At 51.0% G+C, this 23,826-nt stretch overlaps 1 protein-coding gene and 1 long non-coding RNA gene across 13 annotated transcripts in view; one reads left to right on the forward strand and one right to left on the reverse strand.

Annotated features, from left to right (window-relative positions):
• LOC107033606 (uncharacterized) overlaps positions 1-17,436 on the forward strand; it is a 55,696-nt gene extending 38,260 nt beyond the window's left edge. For 2 of the 6 annotated variants that reach the window (XR_012063905.1, XR_012063903.1), the window contains exons 2-6: positions 11,261-11,456; positions 13,031-13,143; positions 13,935-14,058; positions 14,190-14,314; positions 16,094-17,436. This is a non-coding gene — a long non-coding RNA (uncharacterized lncRNA). Of the gene's footprint in view, positions 1-8,533; positions 8,626-10,603; positions 10,657-11,260; positions 12,983-13,030; positions 13,144-13,555; positions 13,855-13,934; positions 14,059-14,189; positions 14,315-16,093 lie in introns of those variants that run through there. The other 4 variants (XR_012063906.1, XR_004194980.2, XR_012063904.1 and 1 more) reach the window with 4 other exon arrangements.
• The window catches only part of L3MBTL4 (L3MBTL histone methyl-lysine binding protein 4), a 332,768-nt gene continuing 316,827 nt past the window's right edge, over positions 7,886-23,826 (reverse strand). For 6 of the 7 annotated variants that reach the window (XM_072949221.1, XM_072949226.1, XM_072949223.1 and 3 more), the window contains 3 exons: positions 17,730-17,899; positions 13,922-13,984; positions 7,886-12,968 (listed from right to left, as the gene is read on the reverse strand). In XM_072949221.1, coding sequence (XP_072805322.1) covers positions 12,789-12,968; positions 13,922-13,984; positions 17,730-17,899 — 413 coding nt within the window. In that variant the 3' untranslated portion in view covers positions 7,886-12,788. The remainder of the gene's footprint in view (positions 12,969-13,921; positions 13,985-17,729; positions 17,900-23,826) is intronic. The other variant, XM_072949220.1, reaches the window with a different exon arrangement.

Genomic DNA, 23,826 nt, shown 5'->3' on the forward strand with positions numbered 1-23,826 from the left:
CTGTGCTTCTCAGAATAAAATCTCATGCCTTGAAGGAGCTAGTGGATGATCTTGAAGGTCTTCACTGGGGATAGCTGTGATGTCCTGACTCCCTGGGACACTCACAGTAGCCTGGTGGGGTAATGACACTTGAGACGTCTTTGCACTACACAGGGGGCTGTTTTATCAGCTGGCTGACTGGCTTTATGTTTCTATTCCATATCTTTTTTCCTTTCTGTAATGCTTTAAAAATAGTTCTTGGTGACTCGTGTAACTTTTCTGAGTCTCAGTGTCATGTTTCTGAAAGACGAAAAACGAACAAACTGCACCCCCACCTGCCTCCTCTGCAGTTTTCAGACCTGCTCTTTGGTTGCCCACAAGGCGGACAGCCCCAGAGCTGACTTGTCTGGCTTTAGAGCTGACTTTGCCCAGCTCTTTGCAGCTCTGCGTCTGGCAGCGTCGCGTGGGCAGCCTGGACTCCGTCGTGACGACAGTGCTTCCACCGTGGGAGCAGGCACACACCACAGGCTCGGGCGTTTTCCCTGAAGCCAGTTGTTAAAGATTCCGCTGCTCTTTCCCGCAAAGACAGCGTTCCAAAGCCTGAGGCAGGGTGTCCTTTCAGACGCTGTTCTGCTTGAAAAGGTGACTGGAAAGTAAGGACAATTGCACGTGGTGGCTCGTAGGCATTTGTGTTTCTGTTAGTGTAAGACAGCAATATAAACACAGCTGTGCCTAGCCAACAGAAAATCTTTTTTAAAAAACCCAACAGAAATGTGTCCTTTTGCTGAAGTTTTTGATTCTCTTCTATTGTAGAATGTTGACTGTACCAAGTGATAATAATCCTTGCCAAACATGCTTCTCCCATCAATCATGGAATGAAACATTTAATGAGTGTTTACTGTATGTGAGACACAGTGATAGGCAATGTGCTAGATACAGAAAGTAATTGTCTAGCGTCAAATGATCGTCTTCAAGAAGTATGTAATTTAGCGAGAGGCCCGACACGCACACGTGAAAGGTTATGTAAGAGGGTTTCTAGAACACGTGGAATTTGAATGCATCCAGGAAGTGTTCACCTTGAGGTCTGTCTCAGTACATTGTTGCACACACACACACACACACACACACACGTACATGTGCCCGTGCGTGCGCGCGCACACACACACCCTATTGAAGATTCTTATTAAAGGTTTCTGAAGGATGGGCCTCCAGAGGACAAAGGTGGGCTGTAGGGGGGACTGCATGTTACATCCTAAAGCAAAACTTTCTAAAAATTCTCTCTGAATATTATTTCTCTTTCTCCAAATTACTGCTCCCAGAGCACCCGTCTATGTCTCCTCCTCCCTTTCCTCCTTTGCCTTTCTTTATCCTCCTCTCTCAGGCCACATGTAGGTTGTATGCTCCCATCTCTCCAGAAATTCTTGAGTTCGGCAAAACAAGGATCTTGTGTGGGGGACCCACCTTTAGAAGGGAAAGGAGGAAAAGGGTGTGAATTCATATGATTTCATGGGCTTCTGCACCAATAAAAGACAACTCCACAAGCATCGTAGGGAGTATGTGAAGATGGGTGCTTCTACTTCCTCAAAAAGCCCCCAAATCCACAACCCTTTTTTCCTCTCCCCAAAGAGGAGTCACCTGTGCTTCCAAAGGACTGACTAAAGGACAGACAGACTTCAGGACATCTCCCAGTTAGTACACAAGTAGGCTCAGACCTCAGATCTTTGGATCCTCACCAGGGCTCCAACTGCTCTTGTATTTAGTGCAAGAGTTTTCTTCCAAATAATTCTAAGATGACGATGTATTTGAGGAGAGATAAGTGTGGGTTCCCTTTGTTGTGCAGTTTTACAAGCGAACCTCAGTATCTGGCCAGAGAGTGACACTGTCCAGCGGTCCAGTCACACAACATCGGTTACCAAATTCAGCTGCTTTTTTTCTTTTCCAGTTTGGTATCCATCAACTAGAATTTTTTTTTAGAACAGTTTTCCACTTGTTGTCAACGTTGGTGGACTCAAATGATTTCAGTATGAAGGGGCATTTTGGCAGTGAACTCTGTTGTCAGCAACTTTGCAAAGTTCCTGGCTTGTGAATTTCCAGCCTCCTCCTTGCAGCCTGGTTGATAGGTTCAGAAAGCTCACTGCACTGGTAAGAATCTTTATCAGGACCCAAGGTTATCTCCGTGATTCTCGCACTTTCCCACGTTTTTGTGAAGATAGAGCCACGAGCCTGGGACGCGGGGAGTCCAGAGCATTATAAAATCTCTGTGTGAAGTCGTTAAATTAACAGCAACCTGATTTCCTTCATTTTCAGGCCTGAACCTCTGTAATAATCTGAATAGCTTCCTGCCTGCTTACAATCAGCTAATAAGACTCTGACACTCTGACAGGATCAAAGGCACTTGAATCCTTCAAGCGAATCTCACCAGGGCCTCAGGGATACTTGGCTCATCTGGATTCTGGGCAGTTCTTCCATCAGCAGCAGCAGCTCCTTTTGGCCACAGGACCTTGAGGGAGTTATTTACACCTTCCTGAACCTGAGCCGTATCATCTCCTAAGGGGCTCAGGTCACATGCCATGTCTTCCCAGGCTGTTCTGAACATCCAGATTAGCCAACAGCTACAACATCACTTGGAAACTAGAAAGCTGTCTACAGTACATCAGTAACGTAGGTCCCCTTGGCTGATGAGAACAGCAGGACCGCAGTGTGCACACGCACTGGAAGGCCAGTTCTCAGACATACTCTGTAGCATTTTTAGGATGGTGAACATGCAGAAGCATTAGGGGTTGTCTTAAGAAGGTTATTCAGTCTTTCCTGGTTTCTAATACGTTGCCCCCAAGTTAAAGCAGTATTGTCAGCATGGCATATGATTGTGCTGTCTTTGACACAGATACATTTTGGTGCCCTTGGCTTTCTGTCTAATGTGGTGCGGGGGAAGCAGACTGCAGTGTGATTCTCGAAGCTAGGAGCTAGAGGCTCAGCTCAGGACTCACTGTAGTGGGGGGAGTGGAGGGTGATGGATGGACAGTGCCATTGTCACCAAAAATCGGGGGACACTCTTGTTCACAGTGGAGGCATCCAAGCCATCTCCGTTCACTTAGTCACTCAGTCATTTAGAAATTGTGCCCCAATGCTGTATAGTTTCACTGTCGCTGCTGTTGCACCCATCGTGGTTTAATCTGGGAGGGCGACCTGAAAAGACGGTGCCGGGAAGAACCGGTGGTGGGGTGGGGCATGGAGGGAACCCAGGCAGGTGTGTGGGCTGAGATCCGGCTCACCACCAGCACCTGATCCTCTGAAAACCGACGTGTTGCCCACTGAGCCCAATACTGGGCTGAGCACATCCTGAGCGCTCAACCAGTATTAGTGGAATAAAGGCATAGACCTGGCTCTCCTCTCTGAAACCAAACACCGTATTACTCAGTGGATGTGTTTTTGGTCCCCTAACAGCCTGAGGGTTTGGGCTGCGCCTCCCACTCTTGGTCCCTCCTTGGGCAGCTTTGCCGGGCGAGGCCTGGAGTGACCCGTGATGTCGCCCTCTCTACCAGGTGGCTATGGGCTAGGCTGACTGCCCCGATGGCGTGTGTGAGCGACCAGCTTGGCCAGATGGTTAGAAAAACCTTGATGTGCAGAATGAGGGGAGGGGTGGTCAGCTTGGGATTTCCCCCCGAGATTTTTCCAGCATCTCTTTGTATCTGTGCTGCTAGCAGGTGGTTAGCCATGAGGACCACATGCTGGGAGTACCCGGGTTCAAATCTCCCTTGCTACCTGTGTGACCTCGAGCAGGCCTTCTTGTGCCGGTTTCCCCATCTGTAGGATGAAGGCAGTAGAAGCACGTGCTGTGCAGAGTGTCTGTGAGAACCGGGAAAGTTGAGTGAAAGTGGCTGTTACTGTTATTGTTGTTGTTACTCTAAGCAGCAGCAGCAGCTTATGCTCCCTTGCTGCTGCTTCCCAGGAGCCTCCAGGAGGAGGAGACGGTCCGGGAAAGTGCAGGAGGGGCCCCTGTCTGGCTTGGGCCTCCGCATCCCCCAGCCAGGCCCTCCCCCAGAGCCTGAGGGAGGCGGCGGCTCTGTTCCATGCTTCGTTCGGAACAGAAGCCTTTGCTATTTTTGTCCTCCTGAAGGGACAGCGGCTGCCGGGCTGCCCTCTCCGCAGTGCAGTCGGGATGCTGGGCTCTGAGCAGGAACTGGCAGAGGAGCCAGGGAGCTCAGGACTCAGAGGAGAAGGCGCCGGGCCAGCTTGCTGTTCGCAGGAGGAGGAAGCGAGTCAGAGGGAGGGGGGAGGGAGGGGCAGCTGGGTTCCCTCCACCTTCCCACAGGCAGCCTCGGCCTCAAGGGCCCGCGCCTGGTCGCCCGTGCCCCTCAGCACTGCCCTGCTGTGGACATTCAGGCCGTGTAACTTCAAACAAGTGTGTCCTCTCTGTGACCTGTTCTTGCCTTCCCATCCTGGAAGCTGGGAGGTGGGCTGGATGCAGAGAAAAGAGCATCGTCTGAAACCCACCTCACAGCTCAAGGACCTGGAAGGCACAGAATGGAAGGGCAAACAGGAGCTACTGCCTCTTTTGTTTCATCTCTAAAAATAGAAAAAGAACCATGAAACCATGGTCAGGCCGACACCATGTGATGTGACTTCTTCGTTTCTGTGGGGACCTATTTTGCATAGAAGACTATTTTCTGGATTGGTACCTCCCAGCTGTATTGTCTCCAGCGGCAGAACGGGTGTCATTTTGGAACTACGAGGAGGACCCCAGGGGTCAGTCTGCCTGGTGTTGCTTTTCCAGCAACCTTCTTGGCTCTGTGTCCAGGCTGACCTCGGACGGTCACCAGCCCTGCATGGTGAGCGTGCACCGCAGGTGTGGCTGTGGTGACTCGGGAACCGTGGGTTTTGTTTTGTCTTGTTTTGAGGCATAATGGGCATACATAACATTATGCTAGTTTCAGGTCCAAGGAGCCGCATTATTTAATCTAAACTGAACTAATGAAGTGTAAATAGCCCCATGTGGTCAGTGCTGCCGTCCCAGATGGGGCTGACTGACCCACACGAGGGAGAAGGGCCAGAGGTCAAAGGTCTCGGGCCCGGTGGCCGTTCACGCGGCCACACTGGCGTCTGGACCGAGGTGAGTCTTAGTTGCTTTATCTCTGCTGTGGGAGCAGCTGTCTACTCTCTTAAACAGGAATGAGGTCAAGACCACATTAAAATAGCAAAGAATGTGATCTCCTGGGGTGGGTCCCATTTCTCCTTAGAGCCCAGCGTCGAGCTGCCAAATCACCGGGGAGGACCCGTCATTTCTTCCAGGATTCTTAAGACGCCCAGGCGGCCTGCTCAGGCTGGGATGAGAGTCTGAGGTCAGGGTAGCCCAGAGGGGACACAGCGAGGCCACCCTGGGCCTCTGGGGCCAGGATTCTGGTCCAGGGCCTTGGGAGGAATGAGTCCTGAATCAAAAGACCAACCAAAGGAAATGGACAGCCTTGCGGAGAGGGGAGAGGACAGCCCCCGAGGATGAACCCAAGGGAAACTGGGTTCGGAAGAGGCCTGAGCACACAGAGAATGTTTCTCTAGTTTCTCTTCTAGGAGGTTTATCGTGTCTTGTATTGTAAGTCTTTAAGCCATTTTGAGTTGATTTTTGTGTGTGGAGTGAGGGAGTGTTCTAGCTTCACTGACTTGCATGCTGCTGTCCAGTTTTCCCAGCACCACTTGCTGAAGAGACTGTCTTTTCTCCATTGTATATTCCTGCCTCCTTTGTTGAAGTTTAATTGACTGCAGGTCCATGGGTTCATTTCTGGGCGCTCTGTCCTGCTCCACTGTGCCGGTGCCGTGCTGCTTTGCTTACTGGGAGGGCTGTCCTTCCAGCTTTGTCCTTTTTTTCAGTGTTGCTTTGGCGATTCTGGGTCTTTTGTGATTCCATATACATTTTAGGATTAGTTCTAGTTTTGTCAAAAAAGCGGGCAATTTGATAGGGATCTCATTAAATCTATAGATTGCTTTGGGTAGTATGGCCATTTTAACAATATTAATTCTTCTAATCCAAGAGCATGGGCTATCCTCCCATTTCTTTGAATCATCTTCAGTTTCCCTCATCAGTATTTTATAATTCTCAGCATGTATGTCTTTCACCTCCTTGGTCAGGTTTATTCCTAAGTATTTAATTTTTTGATGTTATTTTAAAAGAGATTTTTTTAAAACTTCCCCTGATACTTCATTGTTAAAGAAATACAACAGATTTCTATATGTGAATCTTACAACCTTAAGGTTTTTAAATCAATTGAGTTATTTCTTTATCGTTTCCTCCTGAAAGCAGATATTCCACTGTCTGCACAGAATGTAGACTCAATTGTAGAATAAGTCTCTGCAGCCCAGGAGCGGTCACAATTTCTGAAAGACTCTTCAAGTGTCAAACAGCCACCCTCACATGGAAAACCTGGGCCTTTCCCCCAAAGTTCGTGGATCCTAGCTTCCTTTCAACTCCTATCTTAATATACTCTTACAGACTTTTCAGCTTAAGAGAATTTGCCTAGAACTAACTAACTAAATACCATTTTCCCTAAAATTGGGCATTCTCGAAGGCTAATCAGTTTTCAAATTAACGTGCACTATGATGATTAACTTGAAAACTGGGGGCATTGAGAACAGCTGTGACCCAGGACCTGCTCTAGGAATGTAGTGCTGACTCACATAAAAGGTCAGGTTCCTTTTCCTTCTTTCCAGACGTGTTTCGTTAGGATGTTATCCTTTTCAGGTCAGTATTGCATTTGAAAATCACACTATTAATCTTTCAGCTGCCCTTCTGGATGGCTGCAAGAATTAAGTATTATTTGCATAATTTTGGGGGACAGGGCAGAATGACCAAGCATAGCAATGTGAAAACATGTATTTAAAATTCTTATGTATGTGTAATAAATATTAGAACACCACTGAGCTAAATTTAATGAGTCTATATTTAAATTACCTGCCTGATGACAATTTTACTTAATCACAATTAGAAGTAGCTCTGATTACTTCCTGATAATTGCTACTTAGAATCTGGAGGGGAAATTTCTGAACCCAGACATTTCCAGGTAACAGATTACTTAATTGCTAACATCAAACTGGCACTCAAAATAATAACCCCACCCTTGTCATGGGCGGTTAGCAATGTGTACTGAGAAGCACCTCCGGTGGGGACTGTTCTAGGTCCTGTGGGGAGAAGAGAGAACATCTCTGCAGTTGGCAGTGGTGGAGCAAGAACAAAGCCCTAGAAAACACAGTGGCAACACGTGGGTCTGTGTAGGTGTGTCATGTGACTCACGGGGACCTGCGTGCTTCCACACAGCGGTACCACCGGACTGTACTGTCCCTGAGATCTGTGGGCCAGCGAGGGCATGCCTCTGTTACTCAAGACCCTGCACTTTTCTTGCTTTCTCTCCTCCTGTTCACTGTCGTATTTTTATGCTTATGGTTTATTACTTGTTTCCACCGACTTGAATTTAAGCTGCACAAGAGGAGAGATTTTTATTTATTTATCTGCAGATACATTCCAGATGCTCATAAGGCCTTTGCACGTAGTGGGCTTCTCAATAAATACTTGTTGAACGAGTGAATTTATCTCCATGATGGATGAAGATAAGGACATCAGTTTAGATGCCTTTGCTGTTCATTGCAAGAAAATTCGCACACCAGTATGGATGTGCGTCTGATGTTTTCCTTCTACTCACAGACTGAACTTTCAAAGCCTAAAAGACACAGGGGTAAATCTCTCTGAAGGCCCAGAAAGAACAACCTCGAGTTTCAAACTGATGGGGCTCCTGAAAAAAAAAATCTATTCTTAAGAAGAAAATGGAAACAGAAAAAAAAAAAAAAGTGAGCTGGCTGGCTGTTTCGGAGGAAAACTTTGCAAGTTGTTGAAAGATGAAAAAATTCAGTCATCAACACCAAGTAACCTGTCTGAGTTCCTTTATTAAACTTATTTTTGAACAGTTTGACTCTGTTGGAGAGGCCAAGCCAAATGAAATTTGAATTGCTGCTGCTTGGAAAAAACCAAAACAAAACAAATTTTGGCTGCCTGCAGAAGCAAACCGGCCACATAGACCCTAAGTGCAAGTCCCGGACCAGTCACAGAGACGGCTGCACGGATGGAGCGTGCCCTACGCGTACCTTTCCCTTCTCACAACCAGTGATGACGCAGCTTTCGCGCCTCTGGGTACAGATCCCATGAACACACTTCCTCTTTCTTTTTTCTTTTCTTTTCTTTTCTTTCTTTCTTTTCCTTTCTTTCTTTTCCTTTCTTTCTTTCCTTTCTTCCTTTCTTTCTCTTTCTTTCCTTCTTTCCTTCTTCCTTTCCTTTCCTTTCCCTCCCTCCCTCCCTTCCTTCCTTCCTTTCTTTCTTTCTTTCGCAAGTTCTTGGTATCTTTTTCCTACTAAAAGACCTCTGAGGCCCCTGCTTTTCATGGTAAAACACTGGCTCCTGCATCTCCAAACAGCCCCCTTGTGCATTTAACACCATTGCTGTCAGGTGCAGTTCAAAGACTGTGAGAAACCCATCGTGGGACTATTCTGGGTGTAACCTGAGATTTCTCACTGCCTCGTGTACGTCTGAGTCAATTTGCCTTGATGCCAAGACTCTTCAACCAAAAGGAACACGATCTGATTTCAAACCGAAGTAAACGCCCAAAACAGGTAAGCCTGATCCCATGAAACGGACCATTTGGAGAGAAACTCTCAGCATTTTAAAGTGAGCCTCGTTTCCCCCCACCTTTGGCTTCCCAGTCCCTTTGTAGTAGTGGTGGTGACTTTATTTTTACCCCATACCCCTTTTCCCTGACTTTTCTCCGTCTCTGTGTCACTCCTATGGCCACTGTCAATCAGCAGACAGTGGTTGGGATATTCTGGCCCTAAAAGACATGCGGCCCCAAGGGAGGAACAATGCGTGCTCTCCACATGTACATCGCCCTCTGTGCTCATCACGTGGGAACTGAGTCCTCACTGCTGCCTTTACGGCTCCCAGGACTTCCCTGTGCATCCCACCCCGGGCATCTGGCAGGGCAGCGGTACTGTGTTTTATTGATCATTGGCTTCAGCATTCACCATGTGCCCAAAGGGATAAATGTGTGAAGACGTGGACAGTCTCACTGAGAAATCAGGTTGAGAGCACCAGCTCACCAAACGGCTGCTTGTTTAGCTGTTGAGCTGTGTTTGGCCAGTCTTCGCTTTGTCTTCATGGCAGCACTTTAAGGAGCTCGGCTGTGCCACATCCCAGCTGTGGCTGGAAACTGAGGGCAGAGGGAGACGGAGGCTGAACGGGGATGTGTTCTGAACAAAGACTGCCTGTGACTACATTAGTTATTAATATATTCATTCATAGGAAGGATATATTTATAAGGATTCTGAATATTCAAAAACCTATTAACAAATAGATTCTTCATGAATATATAAGGAGAAAAAAGTTTTTAAGAAATTATAAGAAAATGTATTCATGAATATATTCTTGAATATTAACAGTGTATTCATAGGAACATTTTGTATTCAAGAATATATTTTTATGTTGGAAAGACAAACTGAATATTCTTTAAAATGATATGGTACAAAATGCAATGCAATCAGTACTCAGTATTTCAAAGGAAATGAGTAAATGTGGCAAGTTGGTCACTTCCTGGGTGGTGAAGAAATGCTTCCAGATCCAGCCCCTGGCTGGACTCAGGACTCGGTGTCCAAGCCTGGGCCTGACTCCGAATCCCAAGTACTTGCCCCTGTTTCCCCACCTCCAGCCCTCCCTCAGCAGACGGAGAGTCCACAGACGAAGGTGACTCAACCAAGAAATCCCAGGGGTGTTTGAAAGTCGGGGTCAGCCCGGTGCTCACAGGGAGGCCCTCTCCTGCACTGCCGCTCCGCGGTCTGTTCAGGGGGCAGTTTACGGGGTGTACGCGGAGGGAGGGAAGGGGTTTGGCGCTGATTAAGGATTGATTTTTCTTGGAATGTCTGTGGGTTGCTGGAAGTAACAGAAACTTTTGCGAAAGTTACCTGGAGTTACAGGCATTCAAAGACGACAGTGTGAGAGGTCCTGAGCCCCCTCGGGGTGCTTGCTGATGACCTAACGCCCAGCGTGGTGCTGTGTACTCGTGATGTGCTGTATGAATGGTCCTTTGAGGGAGGTCTGTCTTATAATCCAGAAGTTTGTATTTCTTGATGCCCTGATGGCAGTTTTCTTTGCTGTTCCTTGACTCACTTGTATTCCAGGCGGGACTCAGGAAAAGAGGAAGGGAGGCTGAGGCCGGTACATGGGGGCAGCGGAGGCCCTCACACCATCTGGGCACTTCCCTGAGGGTGGTGGGTGCACCTGGCAGAGCAAGAGCTCAGCTCCTAATGTTCCAGTGTTCGGCTCCGAGCCTTTCTGGAGAGTCTGGGGAGTTGGGAGGGGCCTGGTTGGAGCAGACTCTGGGCGTGGCAGAGTGGAATCCAGGACAATCGAGGGTCCCTCAGGGGCATTCCAGGGCCCACCCCATGTGCTCCTGGGCCCCGTGCGTAAGGCCTGATGCAGGCTTGTGTTGGGGGCAGATTCCTGGAGGATGGTTCAAAACACAGATGGCGGCTGCTGTTAGTTTCCTGACACCTACTTCAGGGCTGCTGTGAGGTGTCAGGCTCCTCGTGGGCGCTGCGGCTACTGCACTCGCGTACACGGCCTCAGAATCAAATGGAAAAGACCCTTCGTGGGTCGGTGTTATGTCCTCATTTTATAGAGAAGTTACAACTATTGTAGGAAGTCACAGAGCTGGAATCTAGATTTGAGTTTGATTCACCTGCCTCATTAACTTGTAACAAATAACTGACTGTGTGTCAAACACCAGATATGATGCCAAATGCCAGGAACAAGTGATGTGTAAGACACGGTCTTGGTCCTGGGACCCTAGACTCGTGGGGAGAGACAAGCAAGGAAAAACAGGAGTGAGGAGCGATGTGATGTGGGGCGGCTGCCAGGGGAGCCGGGGAGCTATGGGTGGAGAGAGATGCTGGAGTCAGAAGATGCAAAGGCGGGAGGCCCAAGAGCAGGGGGAAGGGGAGGAAAGGAGCTGATTGCAGATCCAGCTGGACCGGGAGAGAAGGGTAAGGAGCACCGTGACTGGGGTGGGGAAGGGCAGAGGCGAGGCCTGGACCCCAGTGGGGCTGGGGTGGCTGATTGCCCCTCCTCTGCCCTGTCCACGCCCAGTGATGGGGTGTGGGTGGCAGAAGGCTGCGTCGCTCAGAAACTGGCAAAGAGTCAGATGGTTCCAGCCTCCTGGCCTGGGCAGCTCCTCTGATGATGATATTTCTCTTTCAGGTGGGGCCGAGGACTTGCCATTTGAACGTCAAGGTTGAGTGCTTGGGTGACAGAGTGGGGATTTCTGGCAGCTGGCTCGACTCCGGGATCAAGCTCTTTTGGTCTGACTAACCCATCCTCCAGGAACACAGCAGCTCAACTCTGCTTCTGCCTGGAACCATCTGTCCTGTTCCAGATCATCCTGTTGAAATGACAGGTAATGTACAAACTGCAAATCTCAGGTCTTCCATGGAGCCTACATAAATGAGCAATTTTGAGGTTCTTTTTAATGAAAAAAAAAGCCTCAAATTTAATGTCTTAAATCATTAACACCTAAATCTACTATATGTCAAACAACACTACAGTAAAATTCCATGTAGGCAGGGTGAGACGCAAGGATGTAACAGCACATCTCTTAAGAGACGAGTCCTGTTTTCTTCACTGACTTGAGAAGCTCCCCAAACAGCATCAACTTTCTTAAGCCATGAGTCTTAATGAAGCAAACGGGTATTGTAGGTCTGTCTTATCTATTTCTTTTCTCTCCCACTGCCAACCCCACCCTCCTTCAAAACCAAAACACGGTGGAGCTCCAGTTCAGTGGGGCACTTGTAGTGCCTGCTGTCAGTGGAGGTAAGAAAAAAGGTGCTTGTCTTCTTTCAAAACTGGACTGACTCCACTTAAGAGTCAGATACAGTCCCTTATACAAAACAAGTAAGGCTGATAAGTAAGAATTGTTGAAACAAATAACACAGCTCCCTGCGTTAGAAATCTCCCCTCTCAGTGGTGTGCCCGTCTGCAAAGCTGTACCCAAGGCCCCGTGTCACACAGCCCGCAGGACAGCCGAGTCCCCCGGAGGCACTGCCCAGAGCTGGCGCTGGGAGAGCGCGGGCTCCCCAAGGCCCCGGACAGCCAGGGCGCCGGGTGGAGGGAGGGTCCTCCCGGCTTCTGCTGGGCGCCCAGGCTGGCTGTTCACATGCTCCCCAGGCTCGCTCCAAGAGACCTTGAGGGCACAGCTGAGAAACACTTCGTGGAACACGAAGAATTAATGGGTCATGAAAACATGTGCTTATCTAAAATTTTTTTTAGAAGATTCACACTTTCCTGAGTAAGTACACACATCTCATGTGAGGTCTTTTGAAAGCACCAGGCCAGTACCTCTTAGACCCCCTGTACCCAGGCGGCAAATCTGAGCCAAGCTCAGATGTTCTGGGGATGTTAACAATGTGCACGTATCATTTTTCTAATACTCTTATCACTTGAGAGTTTCACACTTGCAAAGTAGGAAAAGGCTTCTTGGACAGCATGGGCGAAGAATAAAGGTGCTTGTGTGGGCTGCTTTGGTCAGAGTGGAGCTGAGGACGCTGGGGAACCCGGCCCGTGCCAGGGTCTCTGTGTCCTTGGCACTGGCTCAGACATCAAATCCTTCAAACGTAAAAACCACAGCCCCTTAAAAGGTCCAGATCAAACGTGGCCATGAGCCTGGGGACCCCGAAATCAAGTTAACGTTGCTGATCTTACCGCTGAGAACAAGTCACGTGGCCACAGCCCATCAGGTGGAATGTTTACCCCTGATGTCCTGGCCCGAGACGGCACCTTCCCCGGTGAGGTCCTGGGAGTGCCTGAACGTGAGGATGGAGTTATAGATCTTCAGAGCGGGACCCAGCTTGATCTTCATCACCTGGACGATGTCTGCCTGCGTCAGGAGCAGGAAGGCTTTGCCATCAATCTGCTGCAGGTAAAGAAGTAAGTACAAATGAAAATACCCTGCTGCTCAGATCTGCCTGCCTCCAGGTGCCCCCAGGTGCTGAGCTGTGTGGCCGGGACGGGACCCTTGACGGCCTCCGGGGCTCAGGGACCACGGGTAACGGCGGCATCTTAGGACCTGCAAGGGGACCGTGGACAGGGTGAGTCTGGACGTTGCTGGATGCAGAGGGTGCCTGTATGTGCGAGGCTGGGCTCGGGTGGGCCAAGTGAGCCCCACGTTTCCAAGGGCAGCTCCAGGCTGATGCTGTGACATCTGGGTGCTGAGTTCCCTGGAGACAGGGCTTGCCGGGCTCTGAGGGATCCGGGACCCAGAACACAAAGAGTGCTCCCTCTGCCCACACACACCCTGGCTCCAGAGAGGGAGAGTGTGCGCTGCGCCCCGGGGCCCTCCGAGTGAGTTCTTGAGTAATGGCGGAAGCTTGGGAATCAGGTGGGTGAGGGCTGGAGTCCTTCCCTTGCCCGCCCAAGCTTCTCCATCCGCACACTGCCCTGCCCTCCGAGGTTGGCAGCAGGGGCCCTGTGGAAGGACTGGTGGCTTCTGTGTCCCGACAGGGACAGGCAGGATGGCCCTACTTTGACTTTGAAGCAGACAAGCACCCTCATTCTGCCAGAGGTGCAGGCCCCTGGCAGATCCTCCCAGCCCCCAGTGGAGCCGGAAGTCACAGTACAGGGGCCTTGGGATAAACTGATGGACGCGTTCCCATAGCTGACTTGGTGAGAGGTTTCAGAGCACAGTGACGGCCATCTGTGACCAAGCCCAGCGCACATCAGCCACCCAGACAGAGGCTGCCCTGGGCCCCCGTTGGACCTCCTTCTCCCACCAGCCCCAAACTGCTCTTATTTACCCTTAAGTAAGTGGAAGCAAAGCACTTCTGGGTATACAAATAGAGAAATAGGTATAATCAGTACACCTCTTACCTCTTTCTTGAAGCACTTGGCGTGCTCTTCGCAGCCCAGGAGAGACCGCACAAACTCCACCACCTGCAGCGCAAGATGAAAAGCCTGATTTAAAACACCCACCTGAAATAACACCTTGGGCTGCAGTCATTCAGCGTGTGAGTGAAATACACTTCAGATCCCTCCAGCACTCGGGACGTAAATGAGCAGTGACTCCCCAGGCACAGGGGCCTGTGCTCGGAAACCTTTCCGGCCTCTCACCTCCAGGCTGACCTGCGTTGGGTTACAGGTGTCAGGACGCCGACGACTGTCCCCACTTGTGCGGAGGCTTGGCGTCCAGAACCTTCTGTCAGATCGTCCTATCCACCCTGTGGCGTCAGTTGTGACAGTGAAAAATGAGTTGGATGTCGCCTGGTAAGAGCCACTGTGCTTGTGAAAGGTCCCTCACAGGCAGGGGGCTGAGGGTCGTAGTGGGAAAATTAAAGAGAAAACTGGGACTGGGAACCAGCTGAAGAGCGTGTTGTCGCTCGCTCACCAGTTCCTGGGGAGAGCCGCCAGCACCAGGGCCCTGGGCTCCCGCCAGGGTGTCCTGTAAATACGGGCCCCAGGAACTTCTCAGAAAAGGGGTGTGTGTGGCTTTGACGCTTTTCAGGGGTTAAAGTGTCCTTTTCTGGGCAAACAGATTTTGAAAAGAAGGGTCACACTCCCTCTTAGTATCGTGAGCCAAGAAATCACTGTCCATGTAGGAGGGAGATTGGATTTTTTTAATGGGGAAAAATAATGTGCTAAAGCAGAGAGTGAAAAGAGCCACCGTACTGACGAGGGTGGCCCCGGGCCGGGCCAGCACAGCCCCTCGCTGTCCCGTCCCGCTGTCCTTTACTGTCTTCCTTGGACAGTTTTACCACGTGTCTGAGATCCTCGGTCTTTTTGGAAAGAGATTCTGATTTTTTTCCAAAGTAAAGAACGTAGTCCATGAAATCTACTAAGGCAGACTTTTCTAGCCAGAATTTTAAAGTACCCAGAGGCCTGGGTCCTTGTCTTGGTATTACTGTTCAATACTGCTGGTCAGGATTTATCCCTCTGAGAATCAATTCCACTCTGAGCTCTCACAGGAGCCTGTTTGCTACAAACTTTCTTAAAAGTAACAGACCACAGAGGAGTATGAGACAGGTTCCTCTCGCTCTCCCCTGAAGCACCGTGGTCCCCGCAGAGATGGCCTCACGGAGCCAACTCCACGTGGGAGGAAGCTGCTGTCCTTCATCCTTTGCCTCCGCCCAGGACGCCCAGCACACCTGGAGTGGAGGAGGGGTGCTCGGGACCGCAGCGTCCCACAGCCTACACCCAGGCTTTGTTTTGGGAGGACACTGAGTAAGTTAGTTCTGGGGATGACAGCAGTTTGGAAAGACTTGAGAGAGGCTGTGCAGGCCCTGAGCTGAGCCCATTACCTCCCTGCCTGGCGTCCTCCTGGGCCCTGGTGGTGGGGCTGCTGCTCCCCTAACTCTCCCCAGATGCAGGTGTTTTCCTCTCACTGACACTGTCCTGGCTGTCGGTCCACCAGGGACCGTGTTTCCAGCCCAGGGCTCATTTCTTAGCAGTGGAATTTATTATTTGCGCTGTTTCAGGGCCTGACTGTGTAAGGCTGCTGTGCTTAGTGAGCAGTATCCTGAATTTTTCAAAACACTCAGCCCTGTGTGAAAGCGACCACTGTCTTTAAGAGTAAAGGGAAATGTAGGGAGCACTTGGATGAGGCCTGGGCGATTTAGATGCGCTGCTTTAAAAGGCACCTTTGAATGCAAGAAAGAAAAGTTCCCAGACAGGCACCAAGCACCCTGAGCCCCACCCGTGGCTATAATGTACGTCCGTGGCGCATCCAGGCCACGTGTGCCCACGGACACCTGGCAGGAGGGGCTGCAGAAAATTCACCACCTAATTCACTCACTCACTCACTCGTCACACACCTGCTCTGGCAAGTTACTTGCTATCAAGATGGAAAAAGATCTACAAATAATTTAGTCCCTTCTTTTCAACGCTTGTGCCTCCTACAGAACACTTCCACAACCAGAGTAAGAAATACACTTCCCAGGGACCACGGCTTGAGTGTGTGCACGCCCACATATTTCTAACAAGCCTTCCACAAAACAAAAACCATTACCACAGCAATGTACTTTCATCTGGCCTTGTGTCTCCTTTTAGAACCGCTCAGTTGACTCCACAGCCTGCCCGAGCTTTGAGAGACTCTGCTCTAGCGCAAACAGCCACGCGGCAAAGGAGTTACAAGCCGGCCCCCACCTCCAGGCGCTGTGACAGATGCTCCGGTACACGCTCGGAGGGGAGCTCTCCCCCAGGCCAGGAAGAAGGCCGAGAGGGAACATCCGTGCGCTGCCGGAGCCAGCAGCTGCCTGGAGTCTCCCTGGATGGCGCATAACACGAGGACCGCAAGCCATTTCAACATGCCTGCCCCTGGCCGCTGAGCTCCCGCTCCGATGCTCTGCCCAGAGGGAACACAGCAGAGAGAACAGCCCTCCTATCCCTGCTGGCCCCGACCTACCGGACCTCTCAACCCCACCCACCACTGTTGACCCAGCGTCTAGAACAGCAGCTCTGCGGTGGAACCTGGAATGCCCCCAGGGAGCCCCCTTCTGACGAGCTGCCCTATTTTCGAGGCTCCAAGCAGAACAGTCACAAAGCCCACACTCTGAACCATCAGATTCTCCTGGAGGACCAATCTTGGTACTAGAACATGTGCGGCAGAATGTGAGAATACAGCCAGGAGCGTAGGACGTGGTCGGATGAGAGGCCTGCGGCTCCGCAGTGAGAAGCTGCTCCCCCCCCCCCCCCGCCCCAGTCCCCACTGTCCTTTCAAGGGCAAACCCGTCCGTGGTTCTATTACCAGCACAGCAGGTTTTAATTCTCTCAGTCGGCTCTGAACTGTTAAGAGTTCACTGACTACAGATGGGGCGAGGGGAGGCCCCGCATACTCTGCAGGGAGCAGCGTCACCTTTAGTCGCCCCCTGCCCCCAGCAAATGCCTGGCCCGTCTAGTTGTCTCCGTTCCGCAGGAGCCTCCCAGCAGGGCCCCCACTCCACGGGGAGGGTGCCGGGCATGTGAGCTGCCGAGGGGAGCGGGGGCAGCGACCGGACCTCAGCCTCTGCCTCCTGCTCCTTGTCTGGGGCTGGAAAGGAAGCCTCAAAGTGAGACTAAGTCAAGTTGGCCGCAGTGAGCTCAAGGAACATTCTGTGACTAACTGAACTCCAGCATCACTGTCTCGTCCTCAGAGTGACTCAGGGTTTTCTTCATTTAAAAAAAAAATAAAGACCTGACATGTGAAAACAACACCTTGATCAAAAGAAACGTCGAAGAGTGTGTGACTTTAAGTGTGAAATGTTGCCACAGCATCACAGTGAGCAGTGGCACTTACCTGGTCCTTCTTCAAAGCCAGTACTGTCAAGCATGTTGACACTGAAGTCGAATCCACTCCCCCGCTCTGCACTGCTGTGATCTAATTTACTTCACAAATAAACCCGAGGTTGACCTGATCCCCTGTGGCTATGGAAGGACACGGGGCTGCTGGGAGTGAGGACTCAGAGTCCCCGGGCCTTGGGCATAGGGTGTCCGGTGGGGGGTGCTGGCCCAGGGCTGCAGGGACGTGAGCCTGGAGGCTTGGGATCCTCAACCTGAATCAGCCCTGGGTGTGGGGTGGGCAGGTGATGGCGAGGGTGCATGAGGCTGGGGAGGGCAGGGCCGGACCAAAGGGCTTCCCTACCTTTCTCCCTGCAGTGTGGCTCTGGAATGTGAGCGTCCATCCCAGGGACCCAGAGCAGCTGCTCACCTCATCCACTGTCCACTGGGCCACCTCGCCAGCCCGGACATCAGCCACGCCTGGGAGTAGCTTGCGATGCTGCTCGCGGCCGAGGGGAAGGACCCGGAAAGGCTGGGCCGACAGGGCCGACGTGAAGACTGACAGGTGCAGCACCTGCTGGGTCCGCTGGGCCGAGTGCTCTGCAAGGGAGGCAGCGCTGCAGTGAGGTGGCAGCTGGCCAGCGCCCCCTCCACCGGGGCTGGGGTCAGACACGGCGGAACCCTGGGCAGATGGCGTCCCCAAGCACGGTGACACCGCTGCTCTCTCAAATAACGGTCGTGAGAAACGTGTTATTCAGTCCCCAAGACTGGCTATTTGCTAATAAGCAGGTTCGGTGATCTCTGTGACACACTGATGCCAATGAAGAGCCAGCCTGTCACTGCCACTGGCCTCTCTCCCTGGGTCAGAAGTCAGAGCAGTACAGAGCCTTGTGGAACATGGCTGTAAGTGGATCGCACACCAGCCACTGCGGACATGCAGAGACAGAGCGTGGTTCCTCCCTGGAAGCCACTGCATCTGTCACAATGGCCCGGGGCCACATCTGGCTTCCAGGGTTCCCTGGGGCACACCGAAAGTGGGATCAGCACAGGGTCCCGGGAGAACTTGGGGCAGCTGCCGCTGTAGGTCCCCATGAGACACAGTGGCCTCACTGGGCTTGGGGAAACCGCCGCAGCTGAGAGCTGGCAGCCTGGCCCAGACTCTTAAATGGGCCTTCCGTGGGGAGCAGAGAGTGGGCCGTGGTCCTAAGGCTCGAAGAGCCTGTCCTGCCCCATACCGGCTGCTGGTCACCAAGGAGTAAGACTTCATGTCTGCCCACCTCTCCCAGGCTTTCTGAACTAGTTTCCACCTGCAAGCAGGACGTTATAGTCTTCTGTGACATCCTGACATTCAGGTGGGAACGTGGATCTCAATTGTCTATAATTATTTTGCTTTGGCTGTACAAATGGTTAAGGGGCAAAACCACTATAGAGATTTCAGAGAAAACCCGTACCTTCACAATGACATCTTTTAAGATACTTTCAACACACGTTAGCCAAATAAAGCTGTTGATATTTTAAAAGATTTCTGAAAGACCACTAAAGAAAATGTTTTAAGCCCTCTAAAGGTCTGCCTTTCCTAATGCAAATGCCAGGTTCAGGAAGCAGTAACCACAGAATTTAAAGTCAGTTATGAAGGTCTGTGTTTCACTAACGACGTCTGAAGAGCTATTATGCAAATATTTCCACCTCAAGTTAATTACAGTTTTCAGTAGGGAAGGCTGACCTGCACTTGCACGCGCGCAGAATCACTGCCTGGTGAGCGACCAGAGAGGCTCTGAACCATAAAGGAGCCCGTCGCTCACCGCCCAACTGCTGGGCACAGCCAGCCTGCGCAGCGGCCCAGGCGTGCTGTCTCACAGGTAGAGAGACAGCAAGATTGCAGCTTTCTCCCAATTCTTATGCTCCAGTTGCAAACAGCAGCAAATTCATCTCTCAATGCTGACTGTCCAGCACTGACCTTTTTAGTATGTAAATAGGTTATCTCCTCCATGTGGTTCAGCCAACAGTCTGCAAGGCTGCCGGTTTGGAAGGGAAACCACATCTTCAGAAAACCAGTACGTTTACAAATGCGAATATTCGTAATGAAGCTGTCAGGTTGGACAGGAACATGTACAAAGCCAGCCCTGGAAACCCAGGGTGCACGCGTCACAGGGCAGGTCTGCAGGCCCGGACACGCACTCGCGAGGGCTCTCCTGGGAAGCCGAGAGGTAAAGCTCTGTGCTCTCGGGGATTAAGACCTGAGCCAAAGCCGGGCTTTATTCTGGAAAAGAATCAACGCGTCAGTCGGCTGCTTTTGCTGAAATAGCGTGGGCTTAAAGAACAAAGCACATCTGTATCTCAAACCCAGGCCCGGGGTAAATCAATCGTGTGTAGTTTGGGAGACATACAGAGCTCTGAAAAGACACAAGGAATGAGTCCTGTGTTTCGGAGGAATGGAGATGTGATGGTGATCACATTCCTGTGATTCGCAAGTCAAGGCTGCAGGCCTTCAAGATGTAAGAGAACCCCACTGCGCTGCCCGGCAGGAGCGCTTCCCACCCACACGGAACTCTGGAAGCAGACTGCCTGGGGCGCTGAGGTGTCCACCTGGAAGTAAACCCGCGGCGTGGCTGGCAGCTATGGGGAGCACTGGGCCCCTCCGCCCGCGGCTGCTCCTGGCTCTCACCCTGGAGGATGCGGACTCGGTTGGCCCAGGTAGTGAGATGGCCTTCAGGTCACAACTCCGGGGAGGGAGGGAGCCCAGCCTGGTGTCGCACACTTGAACCCAGGCAGCTTTACGCTCTCAGCAGCTTTTGAATTCCATCTGTGTCCCAATTAAATCAATCTGTCTGTTTGAAAGATGGCTGGACGTGTGGCGGGCTGAGCAGAGCTCAGCGGGGAGGGGCTCGGGATGCAGGAGGAGCAGCCGGGGCCAGGCCCCTCCCCGGAGCACGCAGGCTCTCTGTGCGTTGGCAACTTCGGGCTTGGGGGAGGCGTGCCAGAGTTACACGCTGACCGCAGGTCACATTTCTGCTGTTACGGGCTTTACAGTGTGAGACGGAAAGTCAGAAAGTTGAGTTTTCCTGCTCCAAAAGACATGAGTTGGGTTAGGGTGGGCGGCCCTGAGCAGGGAGTTCGCAGTAACCAGCCTGCCACCACCAAGACGCAGCTGGAGCTGCCAGTGCCTACCGTGCGGAGCTGGCGGGTGGGGAAGAGGTGTGTCCGTGGGAGAACACGGCAACCGAGCATCCGGTGACAGGTGCTACTCTGAGCTCCTGAGGTCAGGGCTGCCGCTCTACCAGGGAACTTGCATTGTTCAAAGTTAACACAACGCAAGACCAATCCTCCGGGAGTCACGTGAGACAGAGATAACATTTTGGAGCGTGTTTCATGGTGGCTTTTTCGCCGCCTTTGTAGCATTTCCCAGCTCTGATTTTCCTCCACAGCTGACGGATTTGGGGTGGGGTCCTCAGTTCCAGCTGAGAGAGGACTGTGGCATCAGGGGAAGGGCGGGTCCCCAGCCCACCTGGCTGTGAATCCTGGTCCTAGGTAGCTGCTGAGTGGCCTTGGGTGAGATGCGTAACTCCTATGTATCGAGGTTTTTCATCTTTAAAGTGGGGTAATGACAGTAGTTACACCTCCCTGAGTTGCTAGGATTAGAACGGCTCCTAGCACGTACGTGTTCAGTGCATTTTAGATGCTGCACTACAGCAGACCCCCTGAGTCGTGGGGGACACGTCCCAAGCCCCCAGCGGATGCCTGACATGGGGGATAGTACCGAACCCTATGCGCACTATGTTCCCCCGCCCCGTACGTGCGTACCTAGGGTGAAGTATAATTTATAAGTTAGGCACAGTGTGAGATTAACAGCAATAGCGATGAACTACGACAATCATAAAAATATACTGTAATACAAGTTACATAAATATGGTCTTTCTCTCTCAAAATATCATACTGTCCAAATTTAATGTCTTTTGCATCTCAACTGAGCACTTATCAAGCCCTGTGACCGTAACTTTTGCACTTTGAGGTGTGAGAGCAAAACTAGAACAAACTTTTTTTTCTTCTTCACAATTTCAAGGATAGGAGATTTGTTCTTACCAGAGATCTTATAAGCAGTCTCAGCAAACAACTTCTTTTCTTTCCTTATTAAGTCGAGAACTTTCGCCCTTCCACTTAAAGGAAGCACTTTATAAGATTTCTCTGTGGCACGTCCCAGTCGCCAGTGTCAGTATGTTCGGCCTGGGGCCAAGATTCAGTGAAGTAAGGGTCACTTGAACGCAGACCCTGCATAACACGGAGACGGACCTGATAGCCGAGGGCTACCGAGCGACCAAAGGGCGGGATGCTCGGGGTGGAGGGATGAGTCGGGTCCTGGGGGAGTGGACAGTGGGAACAGCACCCAGTTAAGAACTTGTGAAGTGTCTATTTCTAGAACTTTCCACAATATTTTTGGACCACAGTCAACTACAGGTAACTGAAATGGTGGAAAGCAAAAACTGGGATGAAGCGAGACTGCTGTATTGTTACAGGATACAGTTTGGGATCAGCAGATACAACTGCTGTGCATAAAACACATACACAAGGTCCTACCTACTGTAAGCTCCGGGAACTATTCAACGGCTTGTAATAACCTATCCTGAGAAACAATCTGGAAAGAACATAGACACGTATAACTGAATCACTACACTGTACACCAGAAACAACTCTGTAAATCAACTATACTTCAATAATAAAAAAAGATATTTTAAGTTGTAACAACAGTGAATGTACGGACTTACAAAACTTCAAAGCCAGGGTGGCTAGAAGTGCCTGCGTAACGCCTGTGGAAGCTGAAATTCACATCGACGCTCAGGATCTTTAGGGCCATGTTTGGATTTCACACCCCGGGGTCACCGGAATCACCTGCAGGGGCCTGGTGAGCGCGGCTCCCCTGGCTGCGGCAGGGAGGGGCATCTGCGCTGATTTGCATGCGGCCACAACTGCCCCGTTCACGTGTGCCCACCCGCCAGCTTTGAAATTCTGTGGCTCTAGACAGGCTTTAGGAGGGGGGGTGGTATGCATTAGCTTACATTTTGTGCATAAAGTCCGCCTTTTGAAAATACCCACTTAAAACCTTGCATACATTTTTTAAATCAGATAGGAACACACTGGTCTGACGTCACCAAGCCTAGCACAACTCCCACCACTTGATGGCCAAGCAGTTAAAGAGCAGAGCCTGTGGCGCAGGTGTACGCTGCCCACAGAGACTACACTCATAAAATCAGAAGCACCAGATTTTTCTATCTGGGGACATTTTGAATACATGGAGGCTTCCTGGTTGGGAAAGGATGTCCACCATGAAGGGGGCAGGAAGGGTCTCTAACTGGGCCCCAAATTTCATCCATGAGGCCCAGCTCCCCTAACACAGCCAAGAAAACTCAGGCTGCAAATGCAGCCCTGCCACCGGAGGTTCTGATATTTTAATTAATCAAAATGCCTTTTGCATCAGAAAATGAAATGGATGTGTAATCCTGGCCTTGCCTCCAACACTAATGTGTGAGTGACAATAAATAAAGCTATGCCTACACTTAAGATACTTCCCCCCTTTCAGAAAAGTGTGCAATGCTTCTCACCTCAGTGGTTTGCCATTTGTAGAACAGTTTGGTTGGAAGACTTTTTTGCTACTATTTTTCTCTCACTGGGTGTTTCTTTGGGGTTTTATGCCTTAAAAAATATAACGGAGTGTTTAATGATTTCAGTCAAAGGGCACTCTCAAATTCCTGTGGCCGGCACATTCAACTCCGTGTCCAGCTCCAGGACATAAGGGGGCCCTGCCTAGAGCATCATAGAGCATCATGGCTTGCCCGGGACCCGAGTCCCTCAGGCACGTTAGGACGGGAGGGGACAAACAGTTCCATCGCAAAAAGCATGAAGTCTTTTCCTGCAGAGGCAACAACTTGCTTGGAAGGTGCGGGCGGACTTGCCCAAGTCCGTGCACAGTCATATGTGACTCGGGGGCTGCCTTTGGGTGAAATGACCGAACAGACCCGTGGCATCTGCAGAGTCTGCTTCCAGAATTTAGACCTAAGAAAGGTATTCAGAGACTAAATGATTTTAATTTCTGAAAATAACATGGAAGCAGGTCCCTGATTTCTCCTCTGCCCTTCTCTCTCATCCTTCCCACTCCTGCTCAGCCCCCACGGGCAAAAAGCATCCTTTATGGAAATGCTCTTTGCAAATACAGCTGTTTCTTCACAAAGGCTCACACAGCAAAACTGAAGCAGTGAGTCACCAGAGGTGGCATGGCTGGGCCTTGAGTGACTTAATCCCACTAAAAACAGAGGCCATTTCATAAGTCCCCTCTTCAATGAAGGGGACAGGAATTCCACAAGCTCTCCATTCCTAAGAGAAGGAAGCAAAATGACAAACTTGCAGGCGGTCCCAATACCCAATTCCTTGGTTCCCCTGGCCTGGAGGGGCCACACCTGTGCGCCGCCCAGGACAGGTGCTTAACGCCGACGGACTGCCGGGCCGTCTGAGGGGCTTCACTGAAGAGAAATGCAGGG

Source organism: Vicugna pacos, chromosome 24 (assembly GCF_048564905.1).
Source record: "Vicugna pacos chromosome 24, VicPac4, whole genome shotgun sequence".
NCBI lineage: Eukaryota > Metazoa > Chordata > Mammalia > Artiodactyla > Camelidae > Vicugna > Vicugna pacos.